The 22338-nt window shown below is 39.3% G+C and overlaps 1 protein-coding gene across 2 annotated transcripts in view; it reads right to left on the bottom strand.

The window, feature by feature from the left end:
* LOC150080267 (ATP synthase subunit C lysine N-methyltransferase) overlaps positions 1-22338 on the bottom strand; it is an 86175-nt gene that overhangs the window by 30361 nt on the left and 33476 nt on the right. For both annotated transcript variants that reach the window (XM_090381259.1, XM_090381260.1), the window contains exon 3: positions 17785-17922. In XM_090381259.1, the coding sequence (XP_090237385.1) occupies positions 17785-17922 (138 nt within the window). The remainder of the gene's footprint in view (positions 1-17784; positions 17923-22338) is intronic.

Here is a 22338-nt window from a genome sequence, read left to right as displayed (position 1 = left end):
GGAAATAAAGTGGGCCAATAAATCAGAGAGTCTTATAATGGGAGATTTTAATTTCCCAGATATTGACTGGAATTTGGGGGCTGGTCACTCACACACTAGCAAGGCTTTTGTGGATTTATTGGATGATTGCTTTCTACATCAGCATGTTCGGGAGGCAACTAGAGGGAGGAATACTCTTGATTTGATTATCAGCAGTGATTCTTCATGCATTAAGAATCTGCAGATAAATGAACCACTAGGTGGCAGTGATCACAGTGTGCTGAAGTGGGATTTACTCAAAGAGGTAACTACCATTAGGGGTAAAGGGAAGGGTTATTGCTTTCGTAAAGGCGACTACGATGGACTGAGACAGTATTTAAATTCTATACAGTGGGACCAACTGATGATGTTATGCAAATGCAAAATAGGAAGCATTCAAAGAACTTATCTTGGAAGCTACTAGGCTTTACATACCAACCAAGAAATATTGTTCAAGGTTTAGGCCTAAATGGATGTCAGATGAACTGATGAGGCATATGGCAGAGAAGAAACATGCATGGGATACATACAAATTAACACATGACACAGAAGCCTATGATAGATACAAGTTGATCTGTAACCAAGTTACAAAGGAGGTTAGGCAGGCGAAGGCAGATTACGAGAAATCTTTGGCAAAGGATGCAAAGAAAAACAGCAAAGAGTTCTTTACTTATGTAAACTCTAGAAGGAAGGGGATGAATCAGATTGGACCACTTGATATCGATGGGTCAACAGTTGATGATCCTGCTCAGGTAGCTAACAAACTAAATGAATATTTTGCATCGACATTCACACATGAGGAATTATTTGGCGAGGGGAAAGCCAGAGGTGTATTCAACTCTAGCAGTAAGCTAGAGAATCTTGTAATAACTGAGAGTAAAGTGGAGGAGAAATTGTTGAAGATAAACACAAGAAAGGCACCCGGGGTGGATGGGATCTATCCAGTTATATTAAAGGAGGCAGCAGAGAAAGTAAGCAAACCCTTAGCCATAATTATGAGAGCTTCCCTGGACTCAGGGGAGGTACCCACAGACTGGAGATGTGCAAATGTCACCCCAATTCACAAAGGAGGATCAAAGGCTGACCCAAGTAATTATAGACCTGTGAGCTTAACTTCTGTTCCAGGAAAATTAATGGAGGCACTAGTTAAAGAAGCACTGCAGGATCATTTAGACAAGACTTCAGTTATAGCTCAGACACAGCATGGTTTTGTTAAGGGGAAGTCTTGCCTGACCAATTTGATTGGATACTATGATGCAGTCACAAAGGAACTGGATGCAGGGAATAACTTGGATCTTAGAAAGGCTTTTGATACTGTTGCACATGGAAGACTGCTGCACAAATTGGAGCAGTGTGGCATTGGAGGCAAACTGCTGCTGTGGATAAAGGAGTGGCTGAGGGGGAGAAGACAGAGAGTGGTAATCAATGGACACTGCTCGTCGTGGACTAATGTTATTAGTGGAGTCCCTCAGGGCTCAGTGTTGGGTCCATTATTGTTTTCTGTATTCATAAATGATATTGATGATGGTATATCAAGCTTAATGTCAAAGTTTGCAGACGATACAAAGGTAGGCAGGGTTGTCAAGGACACTACTGACACTATGCTGCTGCAACAGGATCTGGAAAGGTTGAGCAGATGAACTGAGAGGTGGCAAATGAAGTTTAACATTGACAAATGTAAAGTACTACATATGGGAAACAGCAACCCCAGAGCAATGTATCAACTCTGTGGTACTACACTGACAGTGGTAGAGAATGAAAGGGACCTGGGGGGTGGTTGTGCAGGCAGATATGAAGTTCTCTGAGCAGTGCAATCGGGCTGCAAGAGTAGCTCATGGTGTATTGTCAATGATATATAGGAATTTTTCTAGCAGGGATAAGGAGGTGATTATTCTCTTGTATAAGGCAATGGTCAGGCCACACCTAGAGTACTGTATACAGGTCTGGAGGCATCATTTCAAGAAGGATGTAGAGATACTGGAACGAGTACAGAGAAGGGTAACAAGATTAGTGAATGGAAAAAAGGGGTGCTCTTACGAAGAAAGGCTTAAGTTTTGCAAATTACAGTGTCTGGAGACTAGGCACCAGCGAGGTGATCTAATAGAGGTGTATAAAGCCTTGAATGGTTTGAGCATGCTCAATGCTGATGAGATTCTTCCTCTCGTTCAGAATAATCACCTGAGAGGGCATAAATTCAAATTGAGGAAAGACAGATTAGCATTAGCATCAGTAGAGGCATTTGATGCAAGAAAGCAAGCTTATGCAGCATCAGCCAAAAAAAAAAAAAAAAAAAAAAAAAAAAAAAAAAAGTAACATAAATAAATAAAAATAACCACTTCCACTTCACCCCTCTGTTCGTTCGAAATACCTGTCCAGCAGAGCCTTAAACTTATTTAGGCTATCAACTTCCACGACAAGGAATGGAAGTCTGTTCCACCTACCAACCACCCGCTGGCTAAAGGCAAATTTCCGCACATCTATCCTACATTTGTCTTTCCTCAATTTGAATTTATGCCCTCTCAGGTGATTATTCTGAGCAAGAGGAAGAATCCCATCAGCATTGAGCATGCTCAAACCATTCAAGGCTTTGTACACCTCTATCAGATCACCTCGCTGGTGCCTAGGTTCCAGACACTGTAATTCGCAAAACTTAAGCCTTTCTTCGTAAGAGCACCCCTTTGTCCCATTCACCAATCTAGTTGCCCTTCTCTGTACTCGTTCCAGCAGCTCTACATCCTTCTTGAAATGAGGCCTCCAGGCCTGTATACAGTACTCTAGGTGTGGCCTGACCATTGCCTTATACAAGGGAATAATCACCTCCTTATCCCTGCTAGAAAAATTCCTATATATCATTGACAATACACCATGAGCTACTCTTGCAGCCCGTCTGCACTGCTCAGAGAACTTCATATCTGCCTGCACAACCACCCCCTGGTCCCTTTCACTCTCTACCACTGTCAGTGTAGTACCACACAGTTGATACGTTGCTCTGGGGTTGTTGTTTCCCATATGTAGTACTTTACATTTGTCAATGTTAAACTTCATTTGCCACCTCGTAGCCCATCTGCTCAACCTTTCCAAATCCTGTTGCAGCAGCATAGTGTCAGTAGTGTCCTTGACAACCCTGCCAACCTTCGTATCGTCTGGAAACTTGGACATTAAGCCTGATATGCCATCATCAATATCATTTATAAATACAGAAAACAATAAAGGACCCAACACTGAACCCTGAGGGACTCCACTAATAACATTAGTCCACAATGAGCAGTGTCCATTGATTACCACTCTCTGTCTTCTCCCCCTCAGCCACCCCTTTATCCATAGCAGCAATTTGCCTCCAACGCCACACTGCCCCAATTTGTGCAGCAGTCTTCCATGTGCAACAGTATCAAAAGCCTTTCTAAGATCCAAGTATATAATATCAAAGTTATTCCCTGCATCCAGTTCTTTTGTGACTGCATAATAGTATCCAATCAAATTGGTCAGGCAAGACTTCCCCTTAACAACACCATGCTGTGTCTGAACTATAACTGAAGTCTTGTCTAGATGATCCTGCAGTGCTTCTTTAACCAGTGCCTCCATTAATTTTCCAGGAACAGAAGTTAAACTCACAGGTCTATAATTACTTGTGTCAGCTTTTGATCCCCCTTTGTGAATTGGGTTCACGTTTGCACATCTCCAGTCCATGGGTACCTCCCCTGAGTCCAAGGAGGCTCTCATAATTATGGCTAAGGGTTTGCTTACTTCCTTTGCTGCCTCCTTTAATATAACTGGATAGATTTAGGATAGACGTGCGGAAATTTGCCTTTAGCCAGCGGGTGGGTGGTTGGTGGAACAGACTTCCACCCCTTGTCGTGGAAGTTGATAGCCTAAATAAGTTTAAGGCTCAGCTGGACAGGTATTTTGAACGAACAGAGGGGTAAAGTGGAAGTGGTTTCTTTTTTTTTTATTTATTTATTTTTTTTTTATTTTTTTTTATTTATTTTTTATTTTTTTGGCTGATGCTGCATAAGCTTGCTTTCTTGCATCAAATGCCTCTGCTAATGCTAATGCTAATTAATGAATACAGAAAACAACGATGGATCCAACACTGAAACCTGGGGAACTCCACTAATAACATTAGTCCACGATGAGCAGTGTCCATTGATTACCACTCACTGTCTTCTCCCACTCAACCACCCCTTTATCCATAGCAGCAATTTGCCTCCAATGCCAAACTGCTCCAATTTGTGCAGCAGTTTTCCATGTGCAACAGTATCAAAAGCCTTTCTAAGATCGAAATATATGATATCAAAATTATTCTTTCCATCCAGTTTCTTTCTGACTACATCATAGTATTCAATCAAATTGGTCAGACAAGACTTCCCCTTAACAAACCCATGCTGCGTCCAAGCCATAACTGAAGTCTTATCTAATTGATTCTGCAATGCTTCTTTAACCAGTGCCTCCATTAATTTCCCTGGAACAGAAGTTAAACTAACAGGTTTATAATTACTTATGTCAGCCTTTGATCCTCCTTTGTGAATTGGGGTCACATTTTCACATCTCCAGTCTATAGTACCTCCCCTGAGTCCAAGGAAGCTCTCATAATTATGGATAAGGGTTTCCTTACTTCCTTTGCTGCCTTCTTTAATATAACTGGATAGATCCCATCCACCCCTTGTATTTATCTTCAACAATTTCTCCTCCACTTTACTCTCAGTTATTGCAACATTATCTAGCTTACTGCCAGAGTTGAATACACTTCTGGCATTCCCCTTGCTGAATAACTCCTCATGTGTGAATGTCGATGCAAAATATTCATTTAGTTTGTTAGCTACCTGAGCAGGATCATCAAGTTGACCAATCGATATCAAGTGGACCAATCTGATTCATCCCCTTCCTTCTAGAGTTTACATAAGTAAAGAACTCTTTGCTGTGTTTCTTTGCATCCCTTGCCAAAGATTTCTCGTAATCTGCCTTCGCCTGCCTAACCTCCTTTATAACTTGGTTACAGATCAACTTATATCTATCATAGGCTTCTGTGTCATGTGTTAATTTATATGTATCCCATGCATTTTTCTTCTCTGCCATATGTCTCATTAGTGCATCTGACATCCATTTAAACCTTGAACAATATTTCTTAGTTGGTATGTAAAGCCTAGTAGCTTCCAAGATAAGTTCTTTGAATGCTTCCCATTTTGAATTTGCTGTTGGTAACATTATCAGTTGGTCCCACTGTATAGAATTTAAATACAGTCTCAGACTATCATAGTTGCCTTTACGAAAGTAATACCCTTCCCTTTACCCCTGATGGTAGTTACCTCTTTGAGTAAATCCCACTTCAGCACACTGTGATCACTTCCACCTAGTGGTTCCTTTATTTGCAGATTCTTAATGCAGGAAGAACCACTACTGATAATCAGATCAAGAGTATTCTTCCCTCTAGTTGTCTCCCAAACATGCTGATGTAGAAAGCAATCATCTAATAAATCCACAAAAGCCTTGCTAGTGTGTGAGTGACCAGCCCCCAAATTCCAGTCAATATCTGGGAAATTAAAATCCCCCATTATAAGACTCTCTGATTTACTAGCCCACTCTATTTCCCCGTACAGTTTCTTATTATACTCATCAGAGTCATTAGGCCTATAGCACACTCCTACTCTCAATTTTGATCTCCCTATGCTTATGTCACACCAAACTGACTCGACACTGCATTGTCCAGCGATGTCGACTGGCTTCACTTCCTTGGATTTTATGTGTTTCTTAACTAATATCATAAACCTTCTTCCCTTCCTATCCTGTTTATCCTTTCTGTAGACGTTGTACTCCCCAATTTCCAGTTCTGCATTCCTTATATCTGTGTGACACCACATCTCTGATACCCAAACAATATTTGCCTTTGATGTTTTGAGCAATACCTGAAATTCATCAAATTTATTTACCAAACTCCTAGCATTGGTGTACACGCAAGTATACATGTACCTGTTCCTATTCTTAGCTACCCTAACACAACCCATGTGTTTACTTGTACCGCAATGACTCCCAGCAGTCTCTGAAATATCCTGCATCTTGTTTTCCAATCTTCTGCTCATTCCAATAGAAGCAGTGCAAGAATCACTTTCACCTCTGCCAGTGGCTACTGTTAATCTATTAGTCCTTATATCCCCCCCAAGCTAGCAGTTTTCTCACCCACCTAACACTGCCCCGATAGCATCAGCAAATATTCTTGCACCCTTTCTATTTAAGTGTATCCCATCTCTGAAGATGCAGTCTCTCCTGTTAACAAGTACAGACTAGGTTGGAAAAAATTCTACCCCTTGAGCCTTGCACAATCTATCCAGGGCCGAATTGATCGTCAAGGCTCTCATCATATACTCCCTCCTATCGTGTCTGGACAGAATTGCAGACACTTTCAAATTCAACCCTAATTCACAGCTTTTTTTCAACAGTGACCTGTACTTGTGTAATTCTGCCGGTCTCCTACTCTTGATTGATTTTGTTACACTCCTTGCATTGCGCACACACAAAGACATCCCCCACGGCAAGTTAGTTAGTTAGTTACTAAGGTTGAGATAATTTGTTATAAATGTTAAATGATTATGAAATAATGTAAGTGAGATACAGGGGTAATAAAAAGAAAGTAATAGTATAAAGGAATTAGTAAAGAAATTATATTTATAGGGGGTAGTGCTGTAAGGATATGTTAATCTATATCATTAAATTAGGCCAGGTGCCAACACAAGATAACATACCAGTTGAGGTGTAAAGAGAAAGAAATTTTATTAGTAGAGAGACCTCTTCAGTAAAGAGGGATGACTAAGATGATAACTAGAAAGTAATTAAGGCAAAATGGGTGATCTGTAGTGAATATTATTGAGGTAAGAGAATACCAGTTGTAATACATTTCATGCGTTAAAGGCTGGAAACAAATATACAAAAAGAGTAAAAAGAGTTGAAATGAGCTTTTCTGATGTAAGTGATAGAACTTGGTAATGTAAGAGAATGACTGAGTAATCATCGAGGATTCATATTAAGTAAGATACATCTGATACAAACTGATGTTAATAATATATAAATCAGGAATAGTTGATGAGACGGTGTATTGTACTAGTATGGTTCATATATATGGAAATGGGTATGGATGTATGTAATTATTTGTTTTTTTTTTTTGTAAATGTTGTATATAATGTTCATTAAAGGTTTGTAAATAAATGTGTCTCTTATTAAGTTCTGCTAACACCCGCTTTATACACCCTAGAATTTAGAGTTTTCTGTGAATTGCAGTCAGATTTGACTGCAAACAAAATTCAGATTTGAAACAAAATAAACTCAACAAAAACAAGACAAGAATTGCAATTAATAACATTTTTTGTACTCCCCCCCCCCCCAACACACACACAACTGCTTTTCAAATTGGAGCAGTATGGCATTAAGGGCAAGTTGCTGCAATGAATAAAGGGATGGTTGATTTGTTTGTTTGTTTTTTATTTGGTTTTTAGGAGCGTTAGCAACTAAAGCCATACTGCTCCAGGGATATGAGATGGTCATTCCCTGACCTTTCCGCATCCTCTGTATTTGGTGGTCATGGGCTCAAACCCCGGTCTAATCAAGAAGCATGTGCTATGCACTGCTGCTCTTGCCCACCTGGCTACAGAGGCGCCAGGGATGGTTGAGTGGGAAACAGCAGAGAGTGGTAAAAAATGGACACTGCTCTACGTGGACTAATGTTATTAGTGGAGTCCCCCAGGATTCGGTGCTAAGCCCATTGTTGTTTTGTGTATTTATCAATGATATCGATGAAGGTATATCAGGCTTAATGTTGAAGTTTGCAAATGATACAAAGGTTAGCAGGGTTGTTAATGACAGTAAAGACATTATGCTACTGCAACAGGATCTAGAAAAGTTAGGCAGATGGGCTGAGAAGTGGCAACAAAAGTTAAACATTGAAAAATGCAAAGTACTGTATATGGGTAGCAGTAACCCAAGAGAAACGTATCAACTGTGTGGTACTACAATCAGGGAGGTGGAGAATGAAAAAGACTTGGGGGTAATTGTGCAGTCAGGTATGAAGTTCTCTGAGCAGTGCAGATGGGCTGCCAGAGCAAGTCATGGAGTTTTGTCAATGATATATAGGAATTTTGCTAGCAGAGACAAGGAGGTGATTATCCCTTTGTATAAGGCAATGGTCACGCCACACCTTGAGTATTGTATAGGTCTGGAGGCCTCATTTTAGGAAGGATGTAGAGTTGCTAGAATGAGATCAGAGAATGGCAACAAGATTGGTGAGAGGAACAAAGGGGTAGTCTTACCAAGAGAGGCTTAAGTCTGCAAGTTGCAGCATCTGGAGACTAGGCACCTTCTAGGTGTTCTGATTGAGGTGTATAAGGCCTTGAACAGTTTGAGCAGGCTCAGTGCTGATGGGATATTTCCACTCGCTTAGTTTAAGAAGCTGAGGAGGCATAGATTCAAATTGAGGAAAGACAGTTGTAGAATCGGTGTGTGGACGTTTGCCTTTAGCCAATGGTAGTTGATTGCTGGAACAGATTTCCATCTGTTGTGGAAATTGATAGCTTATATAAATTTAAGGCTGAACTTGACGACATTTGGAGTGACCAGATGGGTGAAATGGGAAGTTTTTTTTTTTTTTTTTTTTTTGGCTGATGCTATATAACTTGCTTACTTGCATCATCATATGCCTCTGCTCATACTGAGTTTTCACTTTCCAAAGCTTTCATGCTTCTCAATATCAATCAGAATGACACTAAGATATATTGATTACTGCTAAAAGCAACAATTACAGACACCCTGTTCAACTAACAGATATTTTAAATGTTTAATTAAAACTCTTTAAACTCTACACTATTTAAAGTGGTTAAAAATAGAGGGCAGTTTTTTGTTGTTTTTGCTCTTGGGCATGTGTAAATCACTGACACTGAGTTTTCACTTTCTGAAGCTTGCAATATAAGTTAGAATGACACTAAGATATAACAGGATGATTACTTGATAATTGAATTCTGCAGTGTATGTTTCCCATTGGTTGTTCCTAATCTGGAATGATTACTATCAATTGAAGTACACATCACATAGTCATTTAACCAAACTTTTTTTTTTTTTTTTTTTTAGAAAATTATCCCCCCTCTTCGGTAAGTTTGTTATCAGCAAGTTGGAGCACCATCATACAAGAACTGCGGAATTACTTAACAAGTACAGGTTGAAAAAAAGCCGTGAATTAGGGTTGAATTTGAAAGTGTCTGCAATTCTGCCCAGACACGATAGGAGGGAGTATATGATGAGAGCCTTGTCGATCAATTTGGCCCTGGAAGGATTGTGCAAGGCTCAAGGGGTAGAATTTTTTTCAGCCTGGTCTGTACTTGTTAACAGGAGAGACTGCTTCTACAGGGATGGGATACACTTAAATAGGAAGGGTGCAAGAATGTTTGCTGATGCTATCGAGGCAGTGTTAGGTGGGTCGGAAAACTGCTAGATTGGGGGGATACAAGGACTAATAGATTAACAGTAGCCACTGGCAGAGGTGAAAGTGATTCTTGCACTGCTCCTATTGGAATGAGCAGAAGATTGGAAAATAAGATGCAGGATATTTCAGAGACTGCTGGGAATCATTGGGGTACAAATAAACACATAGGTTGTGCTAGGGTAGCTAAGAAAAAGAATAGGTGCATGTATACTTGCGTGTACACCAATGCTAGGAGTTTAGTAAATAAATTTGATGAATTTGAGGTATTGCTCAAAACATCAAAGGCAGATATTGTGGGGATTTCAGAGACGTGGTGTCACACAGATATAAGGAATGCAAGAACTGGAAATTTGGGGAGTACAATGTCTACAGAAAGGATAGATAGGATAGGAAGGGAGGAGGGGTTATGCTATTAGTTAAGAAATACATAAAATCCAAGGAAGTGAAGCCAGTTGACATTGCTGGACAGTGCAGTGTCGAGTCGGTTTGGTGTGACATAAGCATAGGGAGATCAAAATTGAGAGTAGGAGTGTGCTATAGGCCTAATGACTCTGATGAGTATAATAAGAAACTGTACGGGGAAATAGAGTGGGCCAGTAAATCAGAGAGTCTTATAATGGGGGATTTTAATTTTCCAGATATTGACTTGAATTTGGGGGCTGGTCACTCACACACTAGCAAGGCTTTTGTGGATTTATTGGATGATTGTTTTCTACATCAGCATGTTCAGGAGGCAACTAGAGGGAGTAATACTCTTGATTTGATTATCAGTAGTGATTCTTCATGCATTAAGAATCTGCAGGTAAATGAACCACTAGGTGGCAGTGATCACAGTGTGCTGAAGTGGGATTTACTCCAAGAGGTAACTACCATTAGGGGTAAAGGGAAGGGTTATTGCTTTCGTAAAGGCGACTATGATGGATTGAGACAGTATTTAAATTCTATACAGTGGGACCAACTGATGATGTTACCAACAGCAAATTCAAAATGGGAAGCATTCAAAGAACTTACCTTGGAAGCTACTAGGCTTTACATACCAACTAAGAAATATTGTTCAAGGTTTAGGCCTAAGTGGATGTCAGATGAACTAATGAGACATATGGCAGAGAAGAAAAATGCATGGGATACTTACAAATTAACACATGACACAGAAGCCTGTGATAGATACAAGTTCATCTGTAACCAAGTTACAAAGGAGGTTAGGCAGGCGAAGGCAGATTTCGAGAAATCTTTGGCAAGAGATGCAAAGAAAAACAGCAAAGAGTTCTTTACTTATGTAAACTCTAGAAGGAAGGGGATGAATCAGATTGGTCCACTTGATATTGATGGGTCAACTGTTGATGATTCTGCTCAGGTAGCTAACAAACTGAATGAATATTTTGCATCGACATTCACACATGAGGAGTTATTCAGCGAGGGGAATGCCAGAGGTGTATTCAACTCTGGCAGTAAGCTAGAGAATCTTGTAATAACTGAGAGTAAAGTGGAGGAGAAATTGTTGAAGATAAATACAAGAAAGGCACCTGGGGGTAGATGGGATCTATCCAGTTATATTAAAGGAAGCAGCAAAGGAAGTAAGCAAACCCTTAGCCATAATTATGAGAGCTTCCTTGGACTCAGGGGAAGTACCCATGGACTGGAGATGTGCAAATGTGACCCCAATTCACAAAGGAGGATCAAAGGGCGACACAAGTAATTATAGTCCTGTTAGTTTAACTTCTGTTCCTGGAAAATTAATGGAGGCACTGGTTAAAGAAGCACTGCAGGATCACCTTGACAAGACTTCAGTTATAGTTCAGACACAGCATGGTTTTGTTAAGGGGAAGTCTTGCCTGACCAATTTGATTGGATACTATGATGCAGTCACAAAAGAACTGGATGCAGGGAATAACTTTGATATTATATACTTGGATCTTAGAAAGGCTTTTGATACTGTTGCACATGGAAGACTGCTGCACAAATTGGAGCAGTGTGGCATTGGAGGCAAATTGCTGCTATGGATAAAGGGGTGGTTGAGGGGGAGAAGACAGAGAGTGGTAATCAATGGACACTGCTCATCGTGGACTAATGTTATTAGTGGAGTCCCTAAGGGTTCAGTATTGGGTCCATTTTTGTTTTCTGTATTTATAAATGATATTGATGATGGTATATCAAGATTAATGTCCAAGTTTGCAGACGATACGAAGGTTGGCAGGGTTGTCAAGGACACTACTGACACTATGCTACTGCAACAGGATCTGGAAAGGTTGAGCAGATGGGCTGAGAGGTGGCAAATTAAGTTTAACATTGACAAATGTAAAGTACTACATATGGGAAACAGCAACCTCAGAGCAACGTATCAACTCTGTGGTACTACACTGACAGTGGTAGAGAATGAAAGGGACCTGGGGGTGGTTGTGCTGGCAGATATGAAGTTTTCTGAGCAGTGCAGATGGGCTGCAAGAGTAGCTCATGGTGTATTGTCGATGATATATAGGAATTTTTCTAGCAGGGATAAGGAGGTGATTATTCCATTGCCTTGTATAAGGCAATGGTCAGGCCACACCTAGAGTACTGTATACAGGTCTGGAGGCCTCATTTCAAGAAGGATGTAGAGATTCTGGAACGAGTACAGAGAAGGGCAACAAGATTAGTGAATGGAACAAAGGGGTGCTCTTATGAAGAAAGGCTTAAGTTTTGCAAATTACAGTGTCTGGAGACTAAACACCAGCGAGGTGATCTGTAAGAGGTGTATAAAGCCTTGAATGGTTTGAGCATGCTCAATGCTGATGGGATTCTTCCTCTTGCTCAGAATAATCACCTGAGAGGGCATAAATTCAAATTGAGGAAGGACAGATGTAGGATAGACGTGAGGAAATTTGCCTTTAGCCAGCGGGTGGTTGGTTGGTGGAACAGACTTCCATCCCTTGTCATGGAAGTTGATAGCCAAAATAAGTTTAAGGCTCAGCTGGACAGGTATTTCGAACGAACAGAGGGGTGAAGTGGAAGTGGTTATATTTTATTTATTTAATTTTTATTTATTTTTATTTTTGGCTAATGCTGCATAAGCTTGCTTTCTTGCATCAAATGCCTCTACTAATGTTAATGTTATTATTATTATTGCTCTTATATTATTTCTTCCTGATTGGGGATTCCACCTCGTGACGGGTATTGCTACCAAGTACACAGGATGGTTGTTGTTATGTCTGGTGTTACTGTTGGTCGAGGAACTCTGACTATCCTACAGGTTTTCAGGATTTCTGACTTTCTGGAGTTCCTTGTAGGTGTTTGCTGGGAGACTTATTGCTGCTAGGCTGTTATGTAGGGTGTTTGGCACCATACCTGTGGTTGACACGATGATCAGGATAGTCATTACTTGTTGCATATGCTACAACTCTTTGATCTCCTGTCTTAGGTTCAAGTATTTCCTGATTTTTTCCCCATGGATTTACTGCAGGTTGCCAGTGTTTGGTACTGCTATGTCAATCATATAGGCAGCCTTTTCCTTCTTGTTCACAAGGGTCTATGTCCGGTCTGTTGTGCGGGATTGTCTTATGTGTTATTATGGTGCAGTCCCAGTACAGCTTGTAGGTTGGGATGTCTAGTAATGCCTAGGGTTCGTACTTGTAGTACAGTACACTTTCTTCGATCAACTGGTATTTCCTTGCTAGCTTCTGATATATTATCCTGGCCACCTGGTCGTGTCTATGAGTGTACTCAATCTGGGTGATCACCTTGCACCCCTCCCCCTTTAGCCAGTGGGTAGTTGGTTGGTGGAACAGACTTCCATCCCTTGTTGTGGAAGTTGATAGCCATCGTCGACATGTGTCATCTGACATTCTGGGCTCCTTAGCGATGTATTGTCTATAGTTTCTGGTGTTGATTACCTGGTCTTGGCTGGCCAGCATGAATCCTTCAGTCTCAGGGAAGAGCATACTGCTTGTGAACCATGCATTGGAAGCAGTGTTATCGATGTGATCTTGGTGGAGATCATTGTAGTGTCTGCCATAGAGAGTCTTCTCTGCCCATCTTTCTAGCTTCGTTTGTAACTCTGGTTGGGGGGAGGACTCCTCGCTTAGGTCGAGTGGGGTATACCGCTTGTCTATCTTCCTTATGGCCTGGTGGAGTGCTGCTGTGTGTTTCTGGAAGTAATCCTTCAGGTTAACTATCACTGTCTTCTGTTGTTCAATGAGGTCTATCAAGCCCCTTCCTCCTTCTTCCCGGGCAACTGTCAGTCTCTCCACAGCAGATTTCGGGTGGTGCTGGCGGCTCTTGGTCATCATTGTCCTTGTCTTTCTCATGATATCCTCCAGCTTGGCGTTAGTCCAATCTATGATCCCAAAGGAGTTTGTTAGCACTGGGACAGCATAGATGTTTATGGCTTTAACTGTGTTCCCTCCATTCAGCTTTGCTTTCAGCAGGCTTCTAAGTCTCTGATCGTATTTTTCGGTCAGGCAGGCCTTAATTTCCTTGTGCTGTAACTGCTGAGCCTGCATCATCCCCAAGTATTTGTAGGCCTCTCCCTCTGCCATGGATTTGATTTCTTTACCAGTCTGCAGCTGGTAGTTTCAGTTGACTAATTTTCCCTGGTGCAATCTGTGGGTCTTGCATTTGTCTAGACCAAATTCCATCCTAATATCATTGCTGAATTCTTCGGTGATCTGAAGTAGTTGCTGTCGTTACTTCTCGATTCCCGCGTAGAGCTTGATGTGATCCATGTACATCAGGTGAGTCAGGGTGTACAGGTTCTTCCTTCTTTCTTTGAGGTTATATCCGTACTTGATACTGTTCAGCATGGTGGATAGCAGGTTAGCAGTATGGGACTTGAGGAGTAATCTTTAGAATTTTTTTTCCCCCTTTCCTCTTCTAAAATTTTTGAATACCTGATTTATGAGGTTTTTCTGTGCTTGAAGTTATAACATATTCATATTGTAACTAAGAATTGCTTCATTATTCAAAAGTCATCAGAAATGCATTAACTGAATACTATGTGCTTTCTGATGAAAGATCAGTAAATCTCAATACAAGATGTATGATATGACAAAAACACTTATTAATCTTTTTTAAAATTTTATAATATTCACTTTCATAATGGTGAAATGTAGAATAGAATACAAATGCCTCATATCAACATGCTGCATCTTAAAATATAGCAGAATAGTGTTCTGGTGATGTTAATTGTTTAAAAGTAGTGCATCGCATAATTACTTGTGGATACACAAAAGTCACTGCTTACAGCAGTTGGAAACCTGCTAGCTGCTAAGGACCCCAAATTCACAAAGGAGGGTCAAAGGCTGACACAAGTAATTATAGACCTGTGATTTTAACTTTGTTCCAGGAAAATTAATGGAGGCACTGGTCAAAGAAGCACTGCAGGATCATCTAGACAAGACTTCAGTTATAGCTCGGACATGGTTTTATTAAGGGAAAGTCTTGTCTGATCAATTTGATTGGATACTATGATGCAGTCACATAAGAACTGGATGCAGGGAATAACTTTGATATTATATATTTGGATCTTAGAAAGGCTTTTGATACTGTTGCACATAGAAGACTGCTGCACAAATTTGGAGCAGTGTGGCATTGCAGGCAAATTGCTGTTATGGATAAAGGGATGGTTGAGGGGGAGAAGACAGAGAGTGGTAATCAATGGACATTGCTCATTGGGGACTAATGTTATTAGTGGAGTCCCTCAGGGTTCAGTGTTGGGTCCATTATTGTTTTCTGTATTTATAAATGATATTGATGATGGTATATCAAGCTTAATGTCCAAGTTTGCAGATGATATAAAGGTTGGCAGGGTTGTCAAAGACACTACTGACGCTATGCTGCTGCAACAGGATCTGGAAAGGTTGAGCAGATGGGCTGAGAGGTGGCAAATTAAGTTTAACATTGACAAATGTAAAGTACTACATATGGGAAACAGCAACCCCAGAGCAACGTATCAACTCTGTGGTACTACACTGACAGTGGTAGAGAATGAAAAGGACTGGGGGTAATTGTGCAGGCAGATATGAAGTTCTCTGACAGTGCAGACGGGCTGCAAGAGTAGCTCATGATGTTTTGTCCATGATATACAGGAATTTTTCTAGCAGGGATAAGAAGGTGATTATACCCTTGTATAAGACAATGGTCAGGCCACACCTTGAGTACTGTATACAGGTCTGGAGGCCTCATTTCAAGAAGGATGTAGAGCTACTGGAACGAGTACAGAGAAGGGCAATAAGATTAGTGAATGGAACAAAGGGTTGCTCTTATGAAGAAAGGCTTAAGTTTTGCAAATTACAGTGTCTGGAGACTAGGCACCAGCGAGGTGATCTGATAGAGGTGTATAAAGCCTTGAATGGTTTGAGCATGCTCAATGCCGATGGGATTCTTCCTCTTGCACAGAGAATAATCACCTGAGAGGGCATAAATTCAGATTGAGAAAAGACAGATGTAGGATAGATGTGTGGAAATTTGCCTTTAGCCAGCGGGTGGTTGGTTGGTGGAACAGACTTCCATCCCTTGTTGTGGAAGTTGATAGCCTAAATAAATTTAAGGCTCAGCTGGACAGGTATTTCGAACGAACGGAAGGGTGAAATGGAAGTGTTTTTTTTTTTTTTTTTTGGCTGATGCTGCATATGCTTGCTTTCTTGCATCATATGCCTCTACTAATGGTAATGCTAAAATACACAAAAGAAAAAGGTAAACCTCATTTAACTAAACATTATTTATTATTAAACATATTAAGTTGTTGTTATTTGGTTTTTAGGAGCATTAGCAACTGAGGCCATATTGCTCCAGGGATATGCGGTGGTCATTCCCTGACCTTTCCGCATCCTCCGTATTTGGTGATTACGAGTTCGAACCCCGGTCTAATCAAGAAGCGTGTGCTATGCACTGCTGCTCCTACCCACCTGGCTATGGAGGTGCCATATTAAGTCAATATATAAGTCTGAACAGTAACAATAATCCTGTAAACCTTAGCTCTTTCAGGAGTACATAAGTAGATCAACAGTTTTCTTGTGTGGGTTGTTTTGAAATCACCAATGTCTGCTACTGCATCTAGGATGCAGTAGCAGCCATTTGTGATTTCAAAATTTTTTTCACCATAACATTGCTTTTTCATAATATTTAAATAAGGCAGAGGACTGCCTAACCATTCAATTTCAAGTTTATCATCATGACAGCAACGAAAGTTTTTTTAACTGAATTACTTCTTATCTTACTCATTTAGAATAAACACAAATAAAAGCATGTGAAACTAGATATTGAAGCTAATTTTGCCATGGCCCAACTTAGCCATCCTTCAGCTGGGAGAGAAAAGCTCCAAAGAATTACTGTGGGCACGTATGGATTATTTGTTATATGGACACAATGAGAGCCAGTTTTAAACTGCCATGTCACTTCATTCTTGACTTATGAATTTGGTTATATAACATTTAATCATTTATAATATCAGCTGTTTGTTGTTTGTTTGTTATTTGGTTTTTAGGAGCATTGGCAACTAAGGCCATATTGCTCCGGGAATATGCGGTGGTCATTCCCTGACCTTTCCGCATCCTCCGTATTTGGTGGTGATGGGCTCGAAATAATATCAGCAATAAATACAAAAAGAATTTAATTTTATTTTTTTAGTGCAACTGTGTCAGTGCCATGGCTTGATGGCACATTATAGCTGCCACTGCTGGGGAATTTTACAGGTCACTTCAAACAATGTTCCCATTAATGTACAAGTTATCTTGAAATTTTTCCAGTACACATTGTCATCTCTTATCTGTGTTTCCTATCTGTTATAAACTATGACAACTAATTGTGAGACACATGTTTATAATAGACAACAGCAAAAAAACAGTTGGGGTAAAATTAGAGGAGGAACTGCACCTGTTGACTTCAAATCTGATTTGGGCTTACAAAAGTTGAAATTGGAGAAATTATCTGAAATTCAGATCTAAAAGTTCATAAAATAAATAAAGTGATAAAAAATGGATGTAGAGAACATTATTATATCAAAAAAAAAAAAAAAGTTAGAATGGATGCTTTATGAATTTTTAAAAAAAAAATTATGGTTTAATTTTTTAAAATAACTTTAGTGTTGGGCAATAAAGTCAAAAAATAACATTTAAGCATAAAGTCTTAATTTTTATAAAATTTCATAATTCCAGAAAAACTCACTCCACAGAGCCCACAACTACCAAAAACTCATTACTCAAAGTCCAGTCCACAAACATTTGGAAAACTTACGTGAAAGGCTTGAGATGTGGGATATAGTGGTGACAAGAAAAAGTAAAACACAAACAAAAACAATGCTTAGTTATAATTTCTTTTCATTATTAAAAATACATTACATTCCATAAATCCCGGCACTTGAAATTTGTACTCTTCCTCACACCCATCATGAATGCCTTCATTTTGGAATATAATACTAACCATGGATTGAGTTCAACACCCTCTGAATATAAACCACATTTTGCAGTTGCGATAACCTACATAAAATAAAAATATAATCTGTAATAGAATATAACAAATTTATCATAGTATTTGACTGCTGACTTCTCTATAACATGATGATAAACTATCAGTATATTCTAAAAACTATAGTAAATATAAATTAGTCAGTAATAAATTTATTTAATTGAGGATTAGGCATGCTAAAGCATATTAAGAGAAGCTATTAGCTTTGAGTGCAAAAAAAAAGAGTAGCAAGGATTTCTTCTCTTATGTCAGCAATAAAAGGAAAGGAATCAGTCATATTGGTCCACTTGGTATCTTTTGTAGAAGCAGTAATTTATTCTAAACTGGCTGCTGATAAGCTAAATAAATACATTGCATCCAGATTCAAGTGTAAGAAAATTTTTGAAGTTGAGGATAACCGGTAGTCTAGATAATGCTAATTGGGAGCTGAAAGATTTTATGATAACTGAGAAGGGACTAGAAGCAAAGTTATCACAATTAACAGTCATTGAGACACAAGCTATTAGATATTAGAGCTGGAAAAGGAATTAGAAAATGTGAATTGGAATATCATCGGTTTGGCTGAAACAAGAAGAAGAAATGAATCACTTATAAGTTTATCAAGTGGAAATCTGCTGTACACCAATGGAAACAGTGAAAGGAGTGAAGGTGGAGTTGGGTTTCTGGTCCATAAAGATTTTAAAAACAACATTTTGGTATTCAAAAGTACATCACCAAGGGTGTCAAGACTAATACTCAAGATTTCTAAGAGGTACAAGCTAAAGATTATAATGATTTATGCACCAACATCAAGCCATGATGATGAAGAGGTTGAAGAAATGTACACTGAAATTGAGAGTCTTCTAGATGAGCAGAAAACCCACTACACTATTATTATGGGGGACTTCAATGCTAAGGTTGGAAAAAGGCAAAACAGCGCAGAAAGAGGAACTATAGGAAATTTTGGAATTGGTGAAAGAAATAAAAGAGGTGAAAGACTTGTGGAATTTGCAGAATCTCAAGGAATGTCAGTAATGAACACTTTTTTCAAGAAAAGGGTGAACAGAAAGTGGACATGGAAGAGTCCAAATGGATTAACAACTAATGAAATTGACTTCATCCTCACTAACAGAAGATATATTGTTACTGATGTTACCGTCCTGAATAAGGTAAATGTTGGAAGTGATCACAGAATGGTAAGATGTACACTTGATATAGATGTAGGAAAGGAAAGGAAAAAACTGACTCGAGTAAATAATACAAAGGTCTTTGAGATAACAGAAGAGGAGAAAAAGCAGTATGTACTGGAACTTAAGAACAAGTATGAACTTCTGCAGACTGCTGAAGATCAAGATATCGACGAGGAATATTACAACTTTTTGAAAGTGATAAAGCCCAAGAAACCTATAGGGAAACAGAAATCCAAAGAAGAAAAAATTAGTCAAGAAACACTTGTCATGATGAACCAAAGACGACAAATGAAGAGCAAGAAAAACACTGACAGGGAGAAAATTGAGTATATTGAGTTATGCAAAGCCATTAGAAAGAGACTCAGAGAGGACATAAGAAGTTTTAACACAAGAAAAGTAGAACAAGCATTAAGGGAAAACAGAGGATTTAAATCAGCAGCCATGAGCAGTAATACAGAAAGACAAATCATACTGAAACTGAAGAATAGCGATGGTGTACTTATAAACAGCAGAGAAGGCATAATTCAAATAGCAGAAGACTACTATAGAGAATTATACAAGGAGCGAGGGAATGATACCAGCAGTGGGGAAGATGGATTGCAAAGTAGCAACACATACGACATACCCGATATTCTTCCTGATGAGGTAGAACATGCATTGAAGAAAATGAAGAATCGGAAAGCCCCGGGGGAAGATGAAGTTACTGTAGAGTTGTTAAAATTGGGAGGAAGAGACATAACACAAAAACTGGCAAGGCTCTTCACAAAGTGCATTAGAAAAGATGGGATGCCTAAGCAGTGGAATAATGCAATCATAGTTTTGCTGCATAAGAAAGGAGATAAATCAGAAATTGTAAATTATAGACCAATTAGCTTGTTATCCCATATCTACAAGTTGTTCACAAGGGTCATTACTAACAGATTAGAAAGAATACTTGATGAGAATCAACCGAAAGAGCAAGCTGGCTTTAGGACAGGATTCTCAACTATGGATCACCTTCACGTAATATCACAGCTAATGGAGAAAGCAAATGAATATAAAACACCATTATGCCTGGCATTTGTGGATTATGAAAAAGCATTTGACTCCATACAGCATAAGGCAATGTTTCGGGCACTGGAAAGACAAGGCATAGATACCCCATATATTATGATTTTGAAGAAAATATATGAGAGTGCTACATCCTTTATTAGACTAGACAAAGACAGTAGCAAATTTAAAATTGAGAAAGGAGTTCAACAACGAGACACAATATCTCCGAAGCTGTTTACTGCTGCCCTTGAGGAAGCTTTCAGAAGATTAGACTGGTCGCAGAAAGGAGTCAATGTGAACGGAGAGTACCTAAACCATTTACGATTTGCAGATGACATTGTGGTCATAAGCCACGATCCCAAAGAATTAGAGGAAAATCTTAATCAGTTATGCACAGTTAGTAAGGATTTTGGACTAAAGATGAATATGGCTAAAACAAAAGTAATGATGAACAAGTATGCCACGGAAAGGGAAATAATGATTGAAGGAGCAGTAATTGAAAAGGTGGAGTCATATACTTATCTGGGACAAGTTATTAGCTGTAATAATGATAAATGGCTGGAAGTCAAGAGAAGAATAAATTTTGGATGGATAGTATTCAGGAAATATAGTCACATACTGAAGAGCAATATCCCAGTTTGTCTGAAACGGAAAATAATGAATCAATGTATACTCCCCACCATGATTTATGGAAGTGAAACTTGGGCACTCACCAAAAGAATGGAAGAGAAGCTAAGAACTACACAGCGAAGAATGGAACAAATTATATTGGGAATCAGACTGTTAGATAAGAAGAGAAACACGTGGATTAGGCAGCAAACTCAAGTAAAGGACATTCTTATCAAAACTAAAGAACTAAAATGGTCTTGGGCAGGACACATAGCTCGAAGACATGATGACAGATGGACTAAGAAAATAACAGAATGGTACCCAAGAGGAGCTAGAAGAAAACCTGGAAGACAAAGGCGGAGATGGATAGATGAAATTCATGAGTTTTTGAGTAGTAAATGGATGGCCAGTGCTCAAAACAGAAGGAACTGGAAAGTTGCTGGAGAGGCCTTCATCCTGCAGTGGATTGAAAATGGCTGATGATGATGATGATGAGACACAAGCTAATTATATTAATGAGACATTTTCTACTCTTAACATAATAGCGTTCTGCTTCTCTTATGAGAAGCAGAACGCTATTATGTTAAGCTATGTTCTGCTTCTCTTATGAGAAGCAGAACATAGCTTTGTTAAGGGTAGAAAATGGCTTTGTTAACATCCTTAACTATAGCCTCCATAACCTTCCCTGGCACAGAAATCAAACTGACAGGTCTGTAGTTGTTCATTTTGCCCTTTGAACCACCTTTGTGAATAGGAGAGATGTTTTCACATCTCCACTCTATAGGAACATCATCTGAAGCCATGGATGCTCTCATATAACAGCTAAAGGCTTGCTTATATCTTTTGTTGCTTCCTTTAATAACTGGTCTTTTCCATCAGCTATAGATAAAGGGATGGTTAAATGATAGAAGACAGAGAGCAGTTATAAATGGCCACTGCTGTTCATTCCTAATTTTATGAGTTGGGTCCCACAGGGTTCAATTCTTGGTCTCACACTATTCCTAATATGTGGAATTGGAAATCTCTCAAGGAATCAAGTATCTAGTGATCTGGCAAGTGATGCACTCCCGCCTCTGGCCCTAGAACAGAACATTTAGTGCATATTGCTCAGGTTCAAGAATATTTAGTTTATTGGACAGGTTCATTCCACTGTCACAGAAATGGGTAACATTTTTTGGACTAGAAGCAGGTGTATCTACCGAGAGCAACAACTCATGTTACCAACGGATTGTCTGATTATAAGGCAGGTAAAGAGAACATTATTCATATGAGGCCTAACTGATGATTTGTTAAATAAATATAGCACTGTGATGGAAAAATTCTGAAAAATACAACAAAATTTATCCTAATGTATAACAACATCATCATCATCAGCAGCTCTTTCCAATGGATGAAGGCCTCTCCAGCAACTTTCTAGTTCCTTCTGTTCTTTGCAATGCCATCCATTAACTACCCACAAAATCGTGAATTTCATCTGTCCATCTCTGTTGTTGCCTTCCAGGTTTTCCTTTAGCTCTTCTTGGGTACCATTCCGTTATTTTCTCAGTCCATCTATCATCATATCTTCGAGCTATGTGTCCTGCCCAAGTCCATTTCAGTTCTTTAGTTTTGATAACA

This window comes from Mastigoproctus giganteus, chromosome 9 (genome assembly GCF_048544385.1).
Source record: "Mastigoproctus giganteus isolate SK-2022 chromosome 9, ASM4854438v1, whole genome shotgun sequence".
In the NCBI taxonomy this organism is placed as follows: domain Eukaryota; kingdom Metazoa; phylum Arthropoda; class Arachnida; order Uropygi; family Thelyphonidae; genus Mastigoproctus; species Mastigoproctus giganteus.
Note: the sequence above shows the minus strand (reverse complement) of the source record. Positions and strands in the feature narration are given on the sequence as shown.